This window comes from Felis catus, chromosome C1 (assembly GCF_018350175.1).
Source record: "Felis catus isolate Fca126 chromosome C1, F.catus_Fca126_mat1.0, whole genome shotgun sequence".
Taxonomy (NCBI): domain Eukaryota; kingdom Metazoa; phylum Chordata; class Mammalia; order Carnivora; family Felidae; genus Felis; species Felis catus.
In genome coordinates, this window is record NC_058375.1 from 46,140,998 (window position 1) to 46,157,186 (window position 16,189).

The 16,189-nt window shown below is 41.1% G+C and overlaps 1 protein-coding gene across 1 annotated transcript in view; it reads left to right on the plus strand.

The window, feature by feature from the left end:
• Nucleotides 1-16,189, plus strand: part of C8A (complement C8 alpha chain) — a 69,836-nt gene that overhangs the window by 29,445 nt on the left and 24,202 nt on the right. The window contains exons 5-7 of the mRNA XM_019837087.3: nucleotides 3,066-3,255; nucleotides 6,731-6,934; nucleotides 9,091-9,331. Coding sequence (XP_019692646.2) covers nucleotides 3,066-3,255; nucleotides 6,731-6,934; nucleotides 9,091-9,331 — 635 coding nt within the window. The remainder of the gene's footprint in view (nucleotides 1-3,065; nucleotides 3,256-6,730; nucleotides 6,935-9,090; nucleotides 9,332-16,189) is intronic.

The following is a 16,189-nucleotide window of genomic DNA, read 5'->3' on the forward strand; positions in this document are numbered from 1 at the left end:
CCCACCCTAATGGCCTCATTTTAACTTAATTACCTATGTAAAGACCCTCTCACCAAAATAGTCAATTTCTGAGGTACGGAGGTCCAGGACTTCAACACATAAATGTCAGGGGGACACAATTCAGCCCCTAATACTCATCAAAGGGGATTCTTATTGATTTTGATCATGACTGTGGGATAAACAGAGTGGAAGCATGAAATAGTGAGGTGTTAACTTGAAAATGAATCCCTGCTTATTGGCAAAAAGATCACAGACCATGACCTTGCTCTCGTGTGATTCAAAGGAGCATTGAAATACACTTCACGAGTGTGCTTTACCTACACGGAACACTGAAACCGGCAGAATGGCCCCTCGCCCACTCCCAACAGCTGGTTTTTTATTCTCTTCAAGATCTCAGAAGCCTATCCTGATATCTATTTTTTTTTTTTTAATTTAAGCATTTCCCAGTTTTTAAATTTTGAATTTATTGCTACAGAAAGAAAATATGTTTGAGGTAAAAAAATGAAAGTCTTCCTTCGCCCTCCCCGACCCACATCCCACCCAATCACCCTCTCTCACTTCCTTCCCTGGAACTGACCCTTGTGTAACAGTTTGGTGTAGGACTTTCAGATCATGTAAAAAATGCACCGAAAATATACATTGTATGGAAGCTGTGCCTATACCTATTGTGCATGATAGACATGAGCATATTTTACATAAATGTGATCATATTATACATATTGTATGTAACTTGCCTTTTTAACTTAATATATTTGGAAGATTTCCCCCCATATTTTCTATTGTCTTTTTCTAAGCAACATAATGTTCCATAACAGGGGTCAGCAAACTATGGCCTGAAGGCCAAATTTGGCCTGTTGTCTGTTTTTGTAAATAAAGTTTTATTGGAACACAGCTTTCACCCTACAGTGATGGAGTTGAGCAGTTGCAACAAAGACCTATGGGCTGTAAAGCCAAAAATAGTTCATGTCTGGCCCTTTATAAAAAAAGGCTGCTGATTCTTCTCCCATGGTATCACTACATGAAAATTTATTTGACTATTGAAAGATGATTATATTGTTTCCCATTTTTTCCCTATTATAAACAATGCTGCAGGGGACATCCTTGTACATGTATCTTTGTGCATGTGTGTATTTCTGCATAGATTTCCAAAAAGTGGCATTTCTCTATATCTTTTTATTTTCATTGGGGTTTCTGCAACCTGCTTGTCTAAATACAAGTAGTCTTAGTAACCTCTTATGCTTCGAGGTTATAGTACGTCTTAAAGCTAATTCTTCTTTTGACTTTTTGTTTGGCTCACCAGAGAGCCTATATTTATAAGCCAAAGGCAGAAACATGTTCAATGGTCGAGAAGATAGAAAAGTAAGCAGAGAAGTAAAGGGAAGGAACACAGATTTTAGCGTCAAAAAATTTTATCTGTGACTATAGGCAAATTGCTTAGTTTTTCTGAGCTTCAGTTTCTGCATTTGCAAAATTGTCAGGAGGTTGAAAGTTAACACATGCTACACGTCTGGTAGAATGTGTATTCAATTCACCATAGCTATTATTACATCACTTCCATTAATATGAAGGAAGAGATGGAGAGAGGAAGGGAAGAAGGAAGTTAACATACCTTGAATATCTACTATATGCGGGTGCTCTATAATTACCCATTTATTTCTTCAAGACAGGTTTTATTCATAGTGAACCCCCTGCTCATCTTCTGCCTTTGTGTCTTTTCATGGAGGGAATGAAAAAATATGACACATGTTATGACAGAGGTAATCACTGACTGCCATGGGAACACAGAGGAAGGAATAGCTGTCTGTCCAGGATAATGAAAGAGGGTCAGATAGAGGGGGCAATGTTTGAGTGGGGTATTAAAGGCTGAATAGGAGTTTGAGAGGCAGAGACAAGAAATCATTTTATTATCTATACCATAAGAGGTTTCGATTGTTAGGTCCTGGATCTCTTAGCCAAAGTGAAATGTTTTTGTTCCATTAACTTTCTCTTTTTCTAGAAAATTAAAGCTGTATTTCGTCTATGTAACGCTGTTTATGCCTATGTAAGGTTCCACCACCTGTGGCTTAAAATGTAGTGCCTAGGCGGATGGATGTGAAATGCCCCAGAGAGAAAAGCAAAGGAAAGTATTTCTGGGAGGGTACTGGGCTAGGGGAGAGGAAGTATCCCTTGTTGAGTGCATAGTATGGACTCTCAACTGGACTTCCATTTTGCTTTAATGCTCTCATTTAGACGCCCCCAAAACCATGAGAAGTGGTTTTGTTCTGTCGGTTCTTCAAATGAGGAAAATGAACTTCAGAAAGCCATCTATAATGTATCCAAATTCACAGAGCTGGTAGGTGATCAAACTGGAAATTCAACAGGAGTCTCCATGATTTTCAAATTGTACCCTCTGACATTCCACGCTACCCTGAAAACAATGAGGGTCAGAATCTCAACTTAGCAACGTGAGTTACACCCAATATGTCAAGTCTATTTTTTTTTTTTTTTCTACCAGCAAAGCCTTTTTCCTGAAACACTACAAACAAAACCCACAATGGCAGCATTTACTTGCTACTTAATATATGCCAAGTACTTTATGGCTCCTTGTATGTTGCAACTCATATTTAACTCTCTGAGGGCAGTAGTATTGACTGCTCTTTACAAATGATGGAACCGAGGCACAGAGAGGTTATTTGTCCAAGATCACACAGCTAGTTGTGGCAGAGCTAGGAAGTGGGCTCAGGCTTCCGGCTCTGTGCCTGGATTTTTGATAACTGTGCATATTACTCTTTAACTCAAACACCCGATTTTTAGGAGTGCCTTCTCTGGGGGCGCCCTATTCTAGGTGTTGATGGAACCTTCAGCTGCTCTGGTGAAAGGGAACCTGGGGGCCCGGCTCCGCCCACTCTGGTTCCCCGTGTCACGCGAAGTAGCCCTTAAGACACTTTGAGAAACCCTAGGGCTCCAGAGAACACAGTTTGTGAAACCATTGCTCAGACCAGCAACAACGTCTTCCAGGGGATATTTTATGCTCTCTTTGCCTTTTCAGTGTTCTCTCCCAGCAGCTGCCTGCCTTTTCACTCTAGGTACAATATCCTGACCCAGCAGGAAACTCAGAGCGTGTACGATGCCAGGTATTACGGGGGCCAGTGTGAGACAGTATACAACGGGGAATGGAGAGCGCTTCGCTATGACCCTGCCTGTGAGCGTCTCTACTACGGAGAAGATGAGAAGTACTTCCGGAAACCCTACAACTTCCTCAAGTACCACTTTGAAGTGAGTCTGAACAGGGTGCTCACAGGCCGCTGTGGGGTGGGGAGGGAGAGGCCTGTTGATGGGGATGGACGCCTTGCTTAGGAAGACTCTATTTCCTGTAGAGCTCATTGGTGTCCGAAGGCCCCTTTACGTCTGCCCCCACCCATGTTCTGTGCCGAAGGGCACGGACAGGCAAGGGCGGGGCCAAAAAGAGGCACAACATGAGGGTGACCACCCACCTGCTAGATCTTGGCTCCATTCCCAAACCAATGAAACAGATTCGAGGTCCATTTCTCTGGGCTGCTAGTCAGAAGACTTATTACCAGGTTGCAATCTGTTAGAATGTAAGTATTTGAGACCTTGCACAGCTCACCGCCCCTCCCTGGGCCCAGTTTCCTGCCATGTAAATTGGAGGTCAGGACAGGAGGTGGCTGGGCAGTGTTCTGAGTCCAAGGCCCCTGCTTCACCAGGGGCAGCTACTCACTGATCACCTTTCTTGCTTTCCTTCCTTCCTTCCCTCCCTCCCTGCCTCCTTCTTTCCTTTCCTTTCCTCCCTCCCTCTTTCTTTTTCTATTCTTTTTCTTTCTTTTCCTTTCCTTTCTTTTCTTTTTCTTCTTTTCTTTTCTTTTCCTTTCTTTTCTTTTTTCTTTTTTTCTTTTTTCTTTTCTCTTTTCTTTTCCTTTCTTTTTTTTTCTTCTTTTCTTTCTTTTCTTTTCTTTTCTTCTTTTCCTTTCCTTTCTTTTCCTTTCTTTTCTTTTCTTTTCCTTTTCTTTTCTTTTCCTTTCTTTTCCTTTCTTTTCTTTTCTTTTTCTTCTTTTCTTTTCCTTTTTCTTCTTTTTTCTTTTTTTCTTTTTTCTTTTCTCTTTTCTTTTCCTTTCTTTTCTTTTCTTCTTTTCTTTTCTTTCTTTTCCTTTCTTTTCTTTTCTTTTCCTTTCTTTTTTTTCTTCTTTTCTTTCTTTTCTTTTCTTTTCTTTTCTTCTTTTCCTTTCCTTTCTTTTTCTTTTCTTTTCCTTTCTTTTCTTCTTTTTTCTTTTTTTCTTTTTTCTTTTCTCTTTTCCTTTCTTTTCTTTTCCTTTTCTTTTCTTCCTTTCCTTTCTTTTCTTTTCTTTTCTTCTTTTCTTTTCCTTTCCTTTCCTTTCTTTTCTTTTTCTTCTTTTCTTTTCCTTTCTTTTCTTCTTTTTTCTTTTTTTTCTTTTCTTTTCCTTTCTTTTCTTCTTTTTTCTTTTTTTCTTTTTTCTTTTCCTTTCTTTTCTTTTCTTCTTTTCCTTTCTTTTCTTTTTTCTTTTCTTTTTTTTCTTTTCTCTTTTCTTTTCTTTCCTTTTCTTTTCTTTTTTTCTTTTCTTCCCATTCCAGTATAGTTAACCTACAGTGGTGCATTAGTTGCAGGTGTACAATATAGTGATTCAACACTTCCATATATCACCCTGGGCTCACCATGATAAGTGTATTCTTAATCCCCTTCACCAATTTCCCCCCTACCCCCACCTCCCCTCTGGCAACCACCAATTTGTTCTCTGCATTTAAGAATCTTTTTTTTTTGTCTCTTTTTTCCCCACGTTCATTTGTTTTGTTTCTCAAATCCCACATATAAGCTAAATCATATGGTATTTATCTTTTTCTGATAGTTTTCCTGTCTTGATTTTCTGTAGGTGATTTTGTGTACAGAGAGGGTTCTGCTGTTGAAAAGTGCTTGCCTGCAAAATGCTGACGATCCCTAAATTCTCTCTACCTCCAAAACTGTGTGGTTCCCCAGTCCCTTGGAGCACCACATGGCTCATGACCAGCCCCAGCGCCTACTCCCAGGTCATTCATTTCTGTACCCTTCACCCTCTGGGTGAGATGTCTGCACCTCACTGGATGTTTGCCATGCATCAGATCTTACGCTTGCACACAAATTCTCTCACCTAAGCCTCACAACACCACAAAGGGGTAGATAGTATCATCGCCCCATTAGATATGAAAAAGACTCAAAGACCTAGAGGGATAAAGCGTCAGACCCAAAGCTGTAGGTGGCAGAGACGAGTTTCAAACCCAGACCTATCTGAACTAAGCCCAGCTATATGTCATTTAGAAGGCAAGACAGATCACACACATTCTATCTATATAGTCCTATGCATTCTGTCTTTACAGAGGGATGTAGGATCCAGGGATTCTGACCCATTATTGGTCACATCCTCCTCCCCCAACTTCCTCAAGAGATAAATGTTGATGGCAGGATGAGGCCAGGCTTATGGCGTCCGCTTCCCTACTGCTTTCACCAATGCCACCAGGCCAATGGGAAGCCGAGCCGGAAGACACAGACAATGCCATTTTCCTAACCCCGAGGATGGTGTGGGGCTTATGTGTCCGGCCAGACAGACTAGGCTATGCGGTGGCAACCAAGGATTCTGAAATCTCTGGGCTTTCGAAAATAATGCCCTATGCCACCCGTCCACCCTAAGTCGTCTGTCACAGACACGCGGGACCCAAACTAACAGCGGCTCCATCGCGACACATACGTGCTCCTGTGACTGAGGAGTGACCCACCCACGTGCTCTTAACCCTTGCTTTCTCGGCTCAGGCAAGGCGCGAGTCATGACTCTGCTCCAGTTGCCAGAGGAACGCCACTGTGCCGTGTGCCTGAAGTGAAGTAACCTGACATTTGTGGACGCAAACCTCTGCCTAGAACTCCTACCACCTGCTGGGCCCCCTTGCCCCTTTCCTCCCAGATCCAGGCCCAGATGCGGCTTTTTGGGTGTCCCTGTTGTAGGGAAAGGCAGCCTCTTCTACAGGAAGGAGAAGTCAGGTGGAAAAAAAAAATCCATACTCAGAACAAGACAGCATGTTATGAGAATCATGTGTGTATGTGCGTACTTAAATAAATATTTTATTTTTATTTATTTATTTATTTTGAGGGGTGGGTGGTGGGCAGGGGCAGAGAGAGAAGGAGAGAGAATCTGACAGTGCAGAGCCCCAGGCGGGGTTCGAACTCACAAACCAGGAGATCATGACCGAAGTAGAAATCAAAGAGTTAGGCGCTTAACCAAATGTGCCATGCGGGTGCCCCTTAAAGAAATATTTAGCACAACCACTAAATAATAACTAAACTAACTGCTATGTTTTCAGAATTTTACTGAGTGAGGATCAATCTAATTTTATTTTAAAATGGAGTAGCCTTTTAAAATAATGATAATAATCTGCAGGGGCACCCGGGTGGCTCGGTCAGTTAAGTGCCCGACTTTTAATTTTGGCTCAGGTCATTGTCTCATGGTTCATGGGTTAAAGCCCCACATCCTCTCTGCACTGACACTGTGGCCTGCTTGGGATTCTCTCTCTTCCTCTCTCTCTGCCCCTCCCCCTACTCTTGCGCGTGCCCGCACGCACCGTCTCTCAAAATAAACAAACTTAACAAAATTCTGCAACTTGAAATATTTTACGGAGCAAAGACTTCAATATTAAGTACAGCTCGAGATACAACTCTGGCGCACAAAGCTAACATCTGTTTGTCTCTTTTCAGGCCCTGGCAGATACTAGACTCTCCTCAGAGTTATACAATGATGCAAATGAACTTCTTTCTAAAGTAAAGAATGACAGGTCTGTGTCGGCAGGAGTGGTTGTTGGTGTGGGCCCCGCGGGCAGCCCTGAAACAACAGTGGATGTGGGTTTATCCGGGTCACGAGACTCTTCGTTCGTGAATAAGTTAAACAAGTACAATAACAAGGTATTAAAGCATAATGCCTGTGCCAAACAGTATTCCATAATCTACACTGAACATGTATTACCTTAATTGCATTAAAAAGGTACAGTAGTAATTGAACCTTCATTTGCTTGTGTAATTGGAAATGTCTGATCAGTGGTAATCATGTTTGTTTTTCTTATTACACTTTTGCACACAGAATCACCACAAAGGGAATAAAATTGAATGATAAGACTGGAACTCTTCTCGCTTCACCTGGAGAAGGTTCTTTTTCATGGTTACCTGGAGTAAACAGGGGAATACTTAGAATAGGAATGCCTTGGGGCGCCTGGGTGGCGCAGTCGGTTAAGCGTCCGACTTCAGCCAGGTCACGATCTCGTGGTCCGGGAGTTCGAGCCCCGCGTCGGGCTCTGGGCTGATGGCTCAGAGCCTGGAGCCTGTTTCCGATTCTGTGTCTCCCTCTCTGTCTGCCCCTCCCCCGTTCATGCTCTGCCTCTCTCTGTCCCAAAAATAAATAAAAACGTGAAAAAAAAAAATTAAAAAAAAAAAAAAAAAAAGAATAGGAATGCCTTCAAGAGAAACAGCCAGGCCCCCTAAACTAGCTTGGGAAGAATTCGAAAGCCAGCCTTGCTTTTCTGAATAGATCAGAGGACTGGCACACGCAAGCATTCATTTATCCATCAAACATTCACCACTAGCTTCCTTTGAACTTGAGCGGCCAGGCAATGCTTCCTGGAGCAAGGGACATCTACCTAAACGGGGCTCTGAAGACTAGAACAGGTTGTCCCGATGAAGGGAGATGGAAGTGAACAAAGGGTGCTCCGGGCCTGGGAAACAGCATTGTGCAAAGGTCTGCAGACGGCAGTTTGCCTCCCACAAATTTGGGATTGCCAGAACTTCAGCCGGCACAGGGTGGGAAGGGAAAAAGTAGGGTCTAAGGAGGAGAAACCATCAGGGGCCAGAGAACTCTCTCTGGCCAACTATTTGAGTTGGTTAAAAGTTTACCAGAAAGCCTCAATAACCCTGATACCAGAACTGCCGATTTAGTTGGGGCTCAAAAAATTATTCTGGATGATGAAAATACAGTTATGAAAATTCTTCAACAAATACAAGGTACATTCCAGAGCGTTGCCTTAAGTCAGCTATTGCTCTGAAGGGAAAGTGTTGCTCTGAGATCTGGCGATCACATGGTCATGTGGACTTTTCTCAAAGCAGGTGGCCTTTTCAAAATTTCACTATTGCTTCAGAGCAAGTGAAGTAATGCCCACACATGATCCTTTCCCTCCTAAACCAATCCAGTATGACCCCTGTTATCTCAGGAGCCTGCCTTACCTCATTACTTAACAGTACAAGATTACCACTGGAATGTAAGCTTCATGATGGCAGGAGCCGGTCTCATCCAAGATTATGTCCTCTGCTCCAAGCATAATGCCAGTGACTACAGACTCTTACAGATATGTGTTCAATGAGTTACATAAATAACTCATCTCAGAATTTCATGTCATCAAAACTACTCCTAAGCACAATTAAAAAACATTAAAAAAATTTTTTTTAATGTTTATTAATTTTGGGGAGAGAGAGAGAGAGAAACAGAGAGTGAGTGGGGCAGGAGCAGAGAGAGAGGGAGACACAGAATCTGAAGCAGGATCTAGGCTCTGAGCTGTCAGCACAGAGCCCAACGAGGGGCTCAAACCCACGAACCGCGAGATCGTGACCTGAGCTGAAGTTGTACGCTCAACCGACTGAGTTACCCAAGTGCACCCCCCCAAACATAATTTTTAATGGATACCTAATACTTGTGTAAGAGGCTTACATCATGCAGTGCTATAATTGGGGCAGGGAGATGGGCGGAGGTGACAATGGAATGGGGGCAGAACACAGTCACCAGTACTAGGAAGCACATTGCAGTAACCAACCCAGTTGAGAGTTGAGGCAAACAGGACCTGAACAGGGTCAGTGGGAACAGAGATGCAGGCATGAGAGAGGCGGTCAGGCACACATGGGTGTTTTATACATGCCTGTAAAATAGAAAAACACTCCATTGTGGGTATTGATGCTCACACGTTTATAAATACACGTATCTCCCACAGCTACTAAATGCTGATCTTTGGCGTTATGTCATATGGTAAAATGTGTACTCTCTTTCTTCTCTCTTACTCGACGGCGGTGATGGTTGGCAGAAATATAACTTCATGAGAATTTCCACAAAGGTGCAGACTGCTCATTTTAAGATGAGAAGGGACAATATTGTGCTGGATGAAAGCATGCTGCAGTCATTAATGGAGCTTCCAGAGCAGTACAATTACGGCATGTATTCCAAGTTCATCAACGACTATGGCACTCATTACATAACGTCTGGATCAATGGGTGGCGTTTATGAATACATCCTGGTGCTTGACAAAGAAAAAATGGAATCGCTTGGTAAGTAGAACAGAAGCTTTATGTGCACAGTGGTCGATGCACACACGAGGATGGGCTTTGCATTTTTCTGAGCACTGACTATGAGCCACGTACGATCTTGTTTGTGACAACCATATAAGGTAACATACCTAATACTCAGGGAGGAGGCTGCATCGTGCAGGGCTGTAATTAGAGCAGGGAGACGTGTGGAGGTGACAATGGACTGGGGGCAGAACAAGGTGAAGTGCATTGTAGTCACCAACCCATTTGAGAGTATTATTATTTACGGGGAACTGAGGTCCAGAAGGGTGAAATCACTTGCTGAGAAGCGTCACGAACGGGATTTGAACTCGGACTTGTCTGGCTCCCCAAAACTATGTGTTTTCTATTACATTCCAGTTACTCTTTGATAATAAATAATACTTGGGATTTTGTTACTTAAATTTTTTAAATGTTTGTTTATTTTTGAGACAGAGAGGGACAGAGCATGAGCGGGGGGAGGGACAGAGAGAGGGAGACACAGAATCTGAGGCAGGCTCCAGGCTCCGAGCCATCAGCACAGAGCCCGACGCGGGGCTCAAACTCCTCAACCGTGACATCATGACCTGAGCTGAAGTCAGACGCTCAACCGACCGAGCCACCCAGGTGCCCCTGGGATTTTGTTATTTAAAATGTTAAAACTTATTACAAATATAGATTCTTGGTTAATGGAACTGCCGTATAATCAGTCAGTGATTCTAGAAACCTGGAGTCATCCCAGATTCCTCCTCCACCTTTACCCCTGGAGATCTCAAAGAACCTTCAGTTCTGACTCCTGACCGGCCCTCATCCTGCCACTCTCCTCCATCTGCACTGCTACAGTGGTGGGCTGGGTTTCCATCTTCCACTTATCACTGCATTGGCTCCTAAAGGGTCTCTAGGGGAAGGCTCACCCCTCCAATCCATGCTCAACAATTGCTACCAGAATAATCCCTCTACTTTACAGATACACTGATATACCTTCTTTGCCTAAAATCCTGAATAGCTAAACCCCCTAGCATGGGGTCAACAACCTTCAAGGTCTCACTCCAGAAACTGCTAGAACTGTGGGTTCTCCACGTGTGGATTCCAACTGGTATCATCAGCATCACCTGGAAACCTGTTAGAATTACAACTTCTCAGGCTTCCATGCCAAACCTACCAAATCAGAAACTGGTAAAGGAACCAGCAGTCTGTAGTTTGACAAGCCTTCCAGGTGATTCTGATGATCACTGCAGTTTGAGAACCACCAACCTACTCAATGAGTGAGGGTGGAGAGATCTATCCATATTCCAAACTAAGTTCAAATTCACCCAGTTTTAAGACGTTTCCCTGACTGCGCCAGCCCAGGCTGGCCATCTCTTCAGCACATTCATATAAATTCCACACTTATTTAGTCTTCAAAATATAATTTTCCAAATGCAAGTATTTTCCTCCTCTTCTAGATAGCATGATCTTTGAAAGCAGGTATCATGTCTGACATGTTATCTCTTTGGCACTCAAAACAACGCTCAGTATGTAGTGAGAGTGTAAAACGAGACATAGAGTTTTAAAGAGGGCATTAATTTAGATTTCTGGTGAGGGCCATTCATTAATTCATCCATTTATCCATGTATCCATTCTTCTATAATTTCAAATATCTATTGAGTATCTTTTGTGTGTTTATGCTAGGGGTACAATGGTGAGTAAATCTAAATATGGTCCCTACCCTCTTGCAGCAGAGGACTTCATAAACTACAGGTTGCAACCCCATAGTATGGATCACAAACAACATTTTGAACAACAACAAAGGAGAGAATAGAAAATATCATAGAGGATTATAGGTAGTGAAAATAGGTTATTGCTTCAATTTAAATTTTTTTTCCAGTTAAACAAAGATATGCATACACAGATGGAGTCATGATACAAAACAAATAGTTTAAGATAGGTCAATACAAAAAAGGAGTTTGAAAAGCTTAATTCAAGCAGGTATTTTTAGAATCATTCAATAATGTAAGGATGGAAACATAGTTAATATTTGTTGATGACCTACTGGGTTCCGGGTCCTGTTGTGTACATCATTTAATTTTCTTGCCAATTTGGAGGTTGGTATCATCCCAGTTTTAGCCCAGAAATGCTGAGGCTCCTCAGGGAGGTTAATTACTTTGCCTAGGGCTACAGGAAGCTGGCGTCAGCGCCCTGGACCTATGGTCTTTCCACCATGTGGTCCTGGGTAAAGCCTTTCATTTGGGCTCTGTCTTTGGTGTTGGATTACTAATTAATTGTCTGGGGTGTCTCATGGCCCCTCCTCTTTAAAATCTGTGAGGCAGAAATGGGCTTCCAATGTGGTTAATATTCAAAAGGAGCCCACCAACAAATTGTCCCAGGGATAATTACCTCAGCTCTGTTTATAGAAAACCATATGTCGATAATAGCACAATTTGCTATTTGTGAAGAGCTGATTTTCTATAAATCCGGAAAGTTAGTGTTGCTTTTCTATAAATATGGAAATGTGCTAATCATCACCTCATCTGCTGGAGACCGCTAATAAATCAGAATTCCATTTACATATTAACCTACAAAGAACAAAAATATCTACCTTCTTTCCCTTTGACAAATAGAATCATGCACACCCTTCTCTCCACGTTTGATGTTTGTCTAGTTTCTTCTTTGTCATCGTCTCTCTCTCTCCCTTTCTCTTTGGATGCCTTTCTTTCTCTTTCCTCTCTGTTACTGTCTTTTCCTATGTATCTTTGATCTGTATAACTTTAATAATATTTATATTCTACAAAGTGCTTATTTCTAAGAAACATCCCGTGTTGTATATGTTCACATCCTCAAAGAGCTGACCTTGGTATGGAATGATTTAAATGAACGCACTGGCTGGTTTGCTCTGGAGGAATTTTTTGTCCTTGGGTTTGCCTCAGATCCTCTCTGGGTTCACCTCAGAGGATGCACAAGGCTGTTTTCTTCTAACGTGTCCTTTAGATAAAATGCTTCTCCCTAAAAGACAGCATGAAACCATGCATCGACAATAAAAGGATGTCTTATAATTTTCAGTGTACAGACCTTACAAAAGTCTCTGAAGTTATAAAACACTGATGAAAGAAATTGAAGAAGATACAAATAAATGGAAAGATATTTTGTGCTCATGAATTGAAAGAATATTGTTAAAATGTCCATCCTACCTAAAACAATCTGTAGATACAATGCAATATCTATCAAAATTCCAATGACATTTTTCAGAGAACTAGAACAAATAATTCTAAAAATTTTGCAGAATCACAAAAGGTCTCGAATAGTCAAAACATTTTTTAGAAAGAACACGGCTGGAGGCATCAGACTCCCTAGTTTCAAACTATACTACAAAGCTATCGTAATCAAAATAGTATGGTGTTGGCATAAAAACGGGTACACTAATTGATGGAAAAGAATAGAGAGCCCAGAAATAAACCCACAAATGTATGCACAATTGATATATGACAAAGGAGGCAAGAATATCCAATGGGTAAAGGAAAGTCTCTTCAATAAACGATGTTGGGAAAACTGGACCATTAAATGCAAAAGAATGAAACTGGGTCACTATTTTATACTATACACAAAAATCTATTCAAATGGATTAAAGACTTGAATGTAAGACTTGAAACCATTACGCTCCTAGAGGAAAGCATAGGCAGTAAGCAGTTTGTCTTGGCAATTTTTTGGATTTAACTCCAAGGCAAGGGAAATGAAATGAAAATAAACAATTTGGACTACACCAAACTAAAAACTTTCTGTTCAGTGAAAGAAACAATTAACCAAATGAAAAGGCAACCTACTGAATGGGGAAGATATTTGCAAATGATACATTTGATAAGGGGTTAATACCCAAAGTATATGAAGAGCTCATATAATTTAAGAACAAGAAAATAAACAATCCAGTTAAAAAATGGGCAGAGAATCTGAAGACATTTTTCCATAGAAGACATACGGATGACCAATAAGCACATGAAAAGATGTTAAACATCACTAATTATTGGTGAAATGCAAATCAAAACCAAAATGATGTATCACCTAAGCCTGTCAGAATGGCTACTAGCAAAAGACAAGAGATAGCAAATGTTGGCAATGGTAAATAATGTTGCAATAAACATAAGGGTGCATATATCTTTTTGAATTAGTATTTTCATTTTTTTTTGTATAGATACTCAGCTGTGGAATTGTTCTATATTTATTTTTTTGAGGAACCTACACACTGTCTTTGCATATTTACCTTTTTTTGTGTGTGTGAGAACATTTAAGTTCTATTCTCTCCGCAAATTTCAATTATATAATATAGTGTTATCAACTACAGTCACCATGTTGTACATTAGGTCATCAGAACTTATTCATCGTATAAGTGAAAGTTTGTACCATTTCAACAACGTCTCCCTATTTCTTTCTCCCCCAGCCCCTGGTAACCATTTTTCTATTCTCGGTTCCTATGAAGTTGATTTTATGGGGGGGAAGAGGTTCTGCCATGCAGTATTTGTCTATGTCTGGCTTAATTTACTTATCATAATGCCTTCCAGGTTCACCCATTTTGTCACAAATGACAGAATCTCCTTCTTTTTAAAGGTGAATAATATCCCATTGTATATCTATACCATACTTTCTTTATTCGTCCATTTTTTGACTTACTTTGTTTCCATACTCTGGCTAATGTGAATAATGCTGCTATGAATATGGGAATACAGATATCTTTTCAAGAGAGTGATTTCATTTCCTTTGGATATATTCACAGAAGTCGGATTGCTGGATAATGTGGTAGTGCTATTTTTAATGTCTTGAGGAGCCTCCATTCTGTCTTCCAGAGTGGCTGTATGAGTTTACATTCCCGCCAACAGCACACAGGGTTCTCTTTATTCTATATCGTCACCACCATTTGTGATCACTTATCTTTTTGATAATAGACATCCCAACAGGGGTGAGGTGGTATCTCACTGTGGTTTTGATTTGCATTTCCCTGATGATTAGCGATGCTGAGCACCTTTACATGTCTGTTGGCCATTTGTGAAACTTCTTACTTAATCTTCCAAAGATCTGTGCAAGAGGAAATGTTTCCTTACTTCTACAGATGAAAGAACGGAGGCTGAAAAGCCCTATCAGTAGTAAGTGAAAAATAGACAATACATTCTGAGTTACAGTCCAGGCTTCTTTCCCTTTTATCCCAGCTGCCTTTGTCAGGACTCACATCCTGGGAATAATTCTGACTTATTCTCCCTCTCCCCACACATCTCATTAGTCTGTACCTACAATCTGTGCTTTTCTCTCCATTCCCATGACTATTGCTCACCAGGCTGTGCCGTGTTCTCACGGATGGTTCCCTCCAGCCACACTGACATGTAAAATAAGGAAAGGATCAGAGGCTAGTGGATATTCCATAAATATCTTTAGGACAAAGATGGTACTGGCCTGTTCCGGATGCCTGGTTTGGGGCTAATGTAGACGAATCCTGACACATCTGTTTCAGCTTCTGGGCCCTCTGTCTCTTACAATGCAACATAAAATAGAGTTTCCTATCAGAATCTAAGAATCCAAGTAACTCTGACTGGATACCTTTATCAGGGATGCTTGAATGGAAACCATGCATGGAATAGAAAGTAAACAAATGGTCCTCAAGACCCCAAAGGTTCATGATTCTATGGGTTTTGGCCATATTGAAAGAAGTCTGTGAAGACCTTACAGAAAATAATTGCTATTGATGTTTCGCTTGTGAAGGAAGCACTGTGTGGTCCCATAAAAACCAGCAGGCAGTGGGGGGGGGGGCGTAAAAATATTTTTTTCTGAGATATCTTTGCTCTTCGTGAAGATGCTTCCATCTAAAAACTAACACTTTATGTCTCCGAGTCTCAGTTTTCCCATCCCTAACATATGGATAATAAACTACTTCAAAAGGCTGTTAGAAGAATTAACCAAGATATTTTTTTAAAGCGCTGTGATAGGTAAAACACTGTCAAAACAGCAGTTACTATTATGGATTACAGTTTTAGGTGGGGTCAGTAGGTTGTAAAATCATTGAAACAAGGACTATAGAATGAAGATATATGCTAGTGAGGTGGTAAAAAGGAATCCAAACTTGGGAGTCAGACCCAAAGGGTGCTCATCTTGGTTCTACCATCTAGTAGTTACAGGGCCTTGATCAGGGTACTAAATTTCTCTAATGCTCAGCTTCCTCAAGACCCAAGTCGGAACAATAACCAAGTTTTGTTTGGGAATAATTCACCCGCATCTTGTGTGGTAAATGTTTAGATATTTTTTCCCCTTGAATGCAAGATACTAGTAATGTAGCACAGCCGTTGGAAACAAGGATTGTGTCACTAGTAAGTGTGATAATGGGCAGGTTATTTAATCTTTTCAAGTCTCAATTTCCTAACCTGTGAAGCTGGAAGTATTCATGGCGTTCATCACACAGTGGTTATAAGGAATAAGCGGACATATCCACAGAAAATATTTAGCACCCAATAAATATCAATTGCTGAGAAAGGTTCTGAATCAGACTGGATTCTAATCTCGTCTCCACCATTTATTAGCGAAGTGACCTTCAGGCAAATTAGTCATCCTCTTCAGTTTTCTGTTCTTCTAAATGAGACAACGAGAGTCCATACTTCATAGGAGTCTTATGAACATGAAATGAAACTATTTATGTGAGCGTGTAGCCCAGTACCTGGCGTGTATTAAGAGTTAAAACATGTTACCTGCCGTTGCTGCACTATGGTTGTTTTATTATCACCACATGTCTTATTCTTAGCTTTTCTGTTATTAACTCTATAATGCTAACTGCCCTCTCATCTGTAAAGTGAGGATAACCAGACAACCTATTTCACAGGGCTCTGCAATTGGTCAGCTCTGAAACAATGTTCA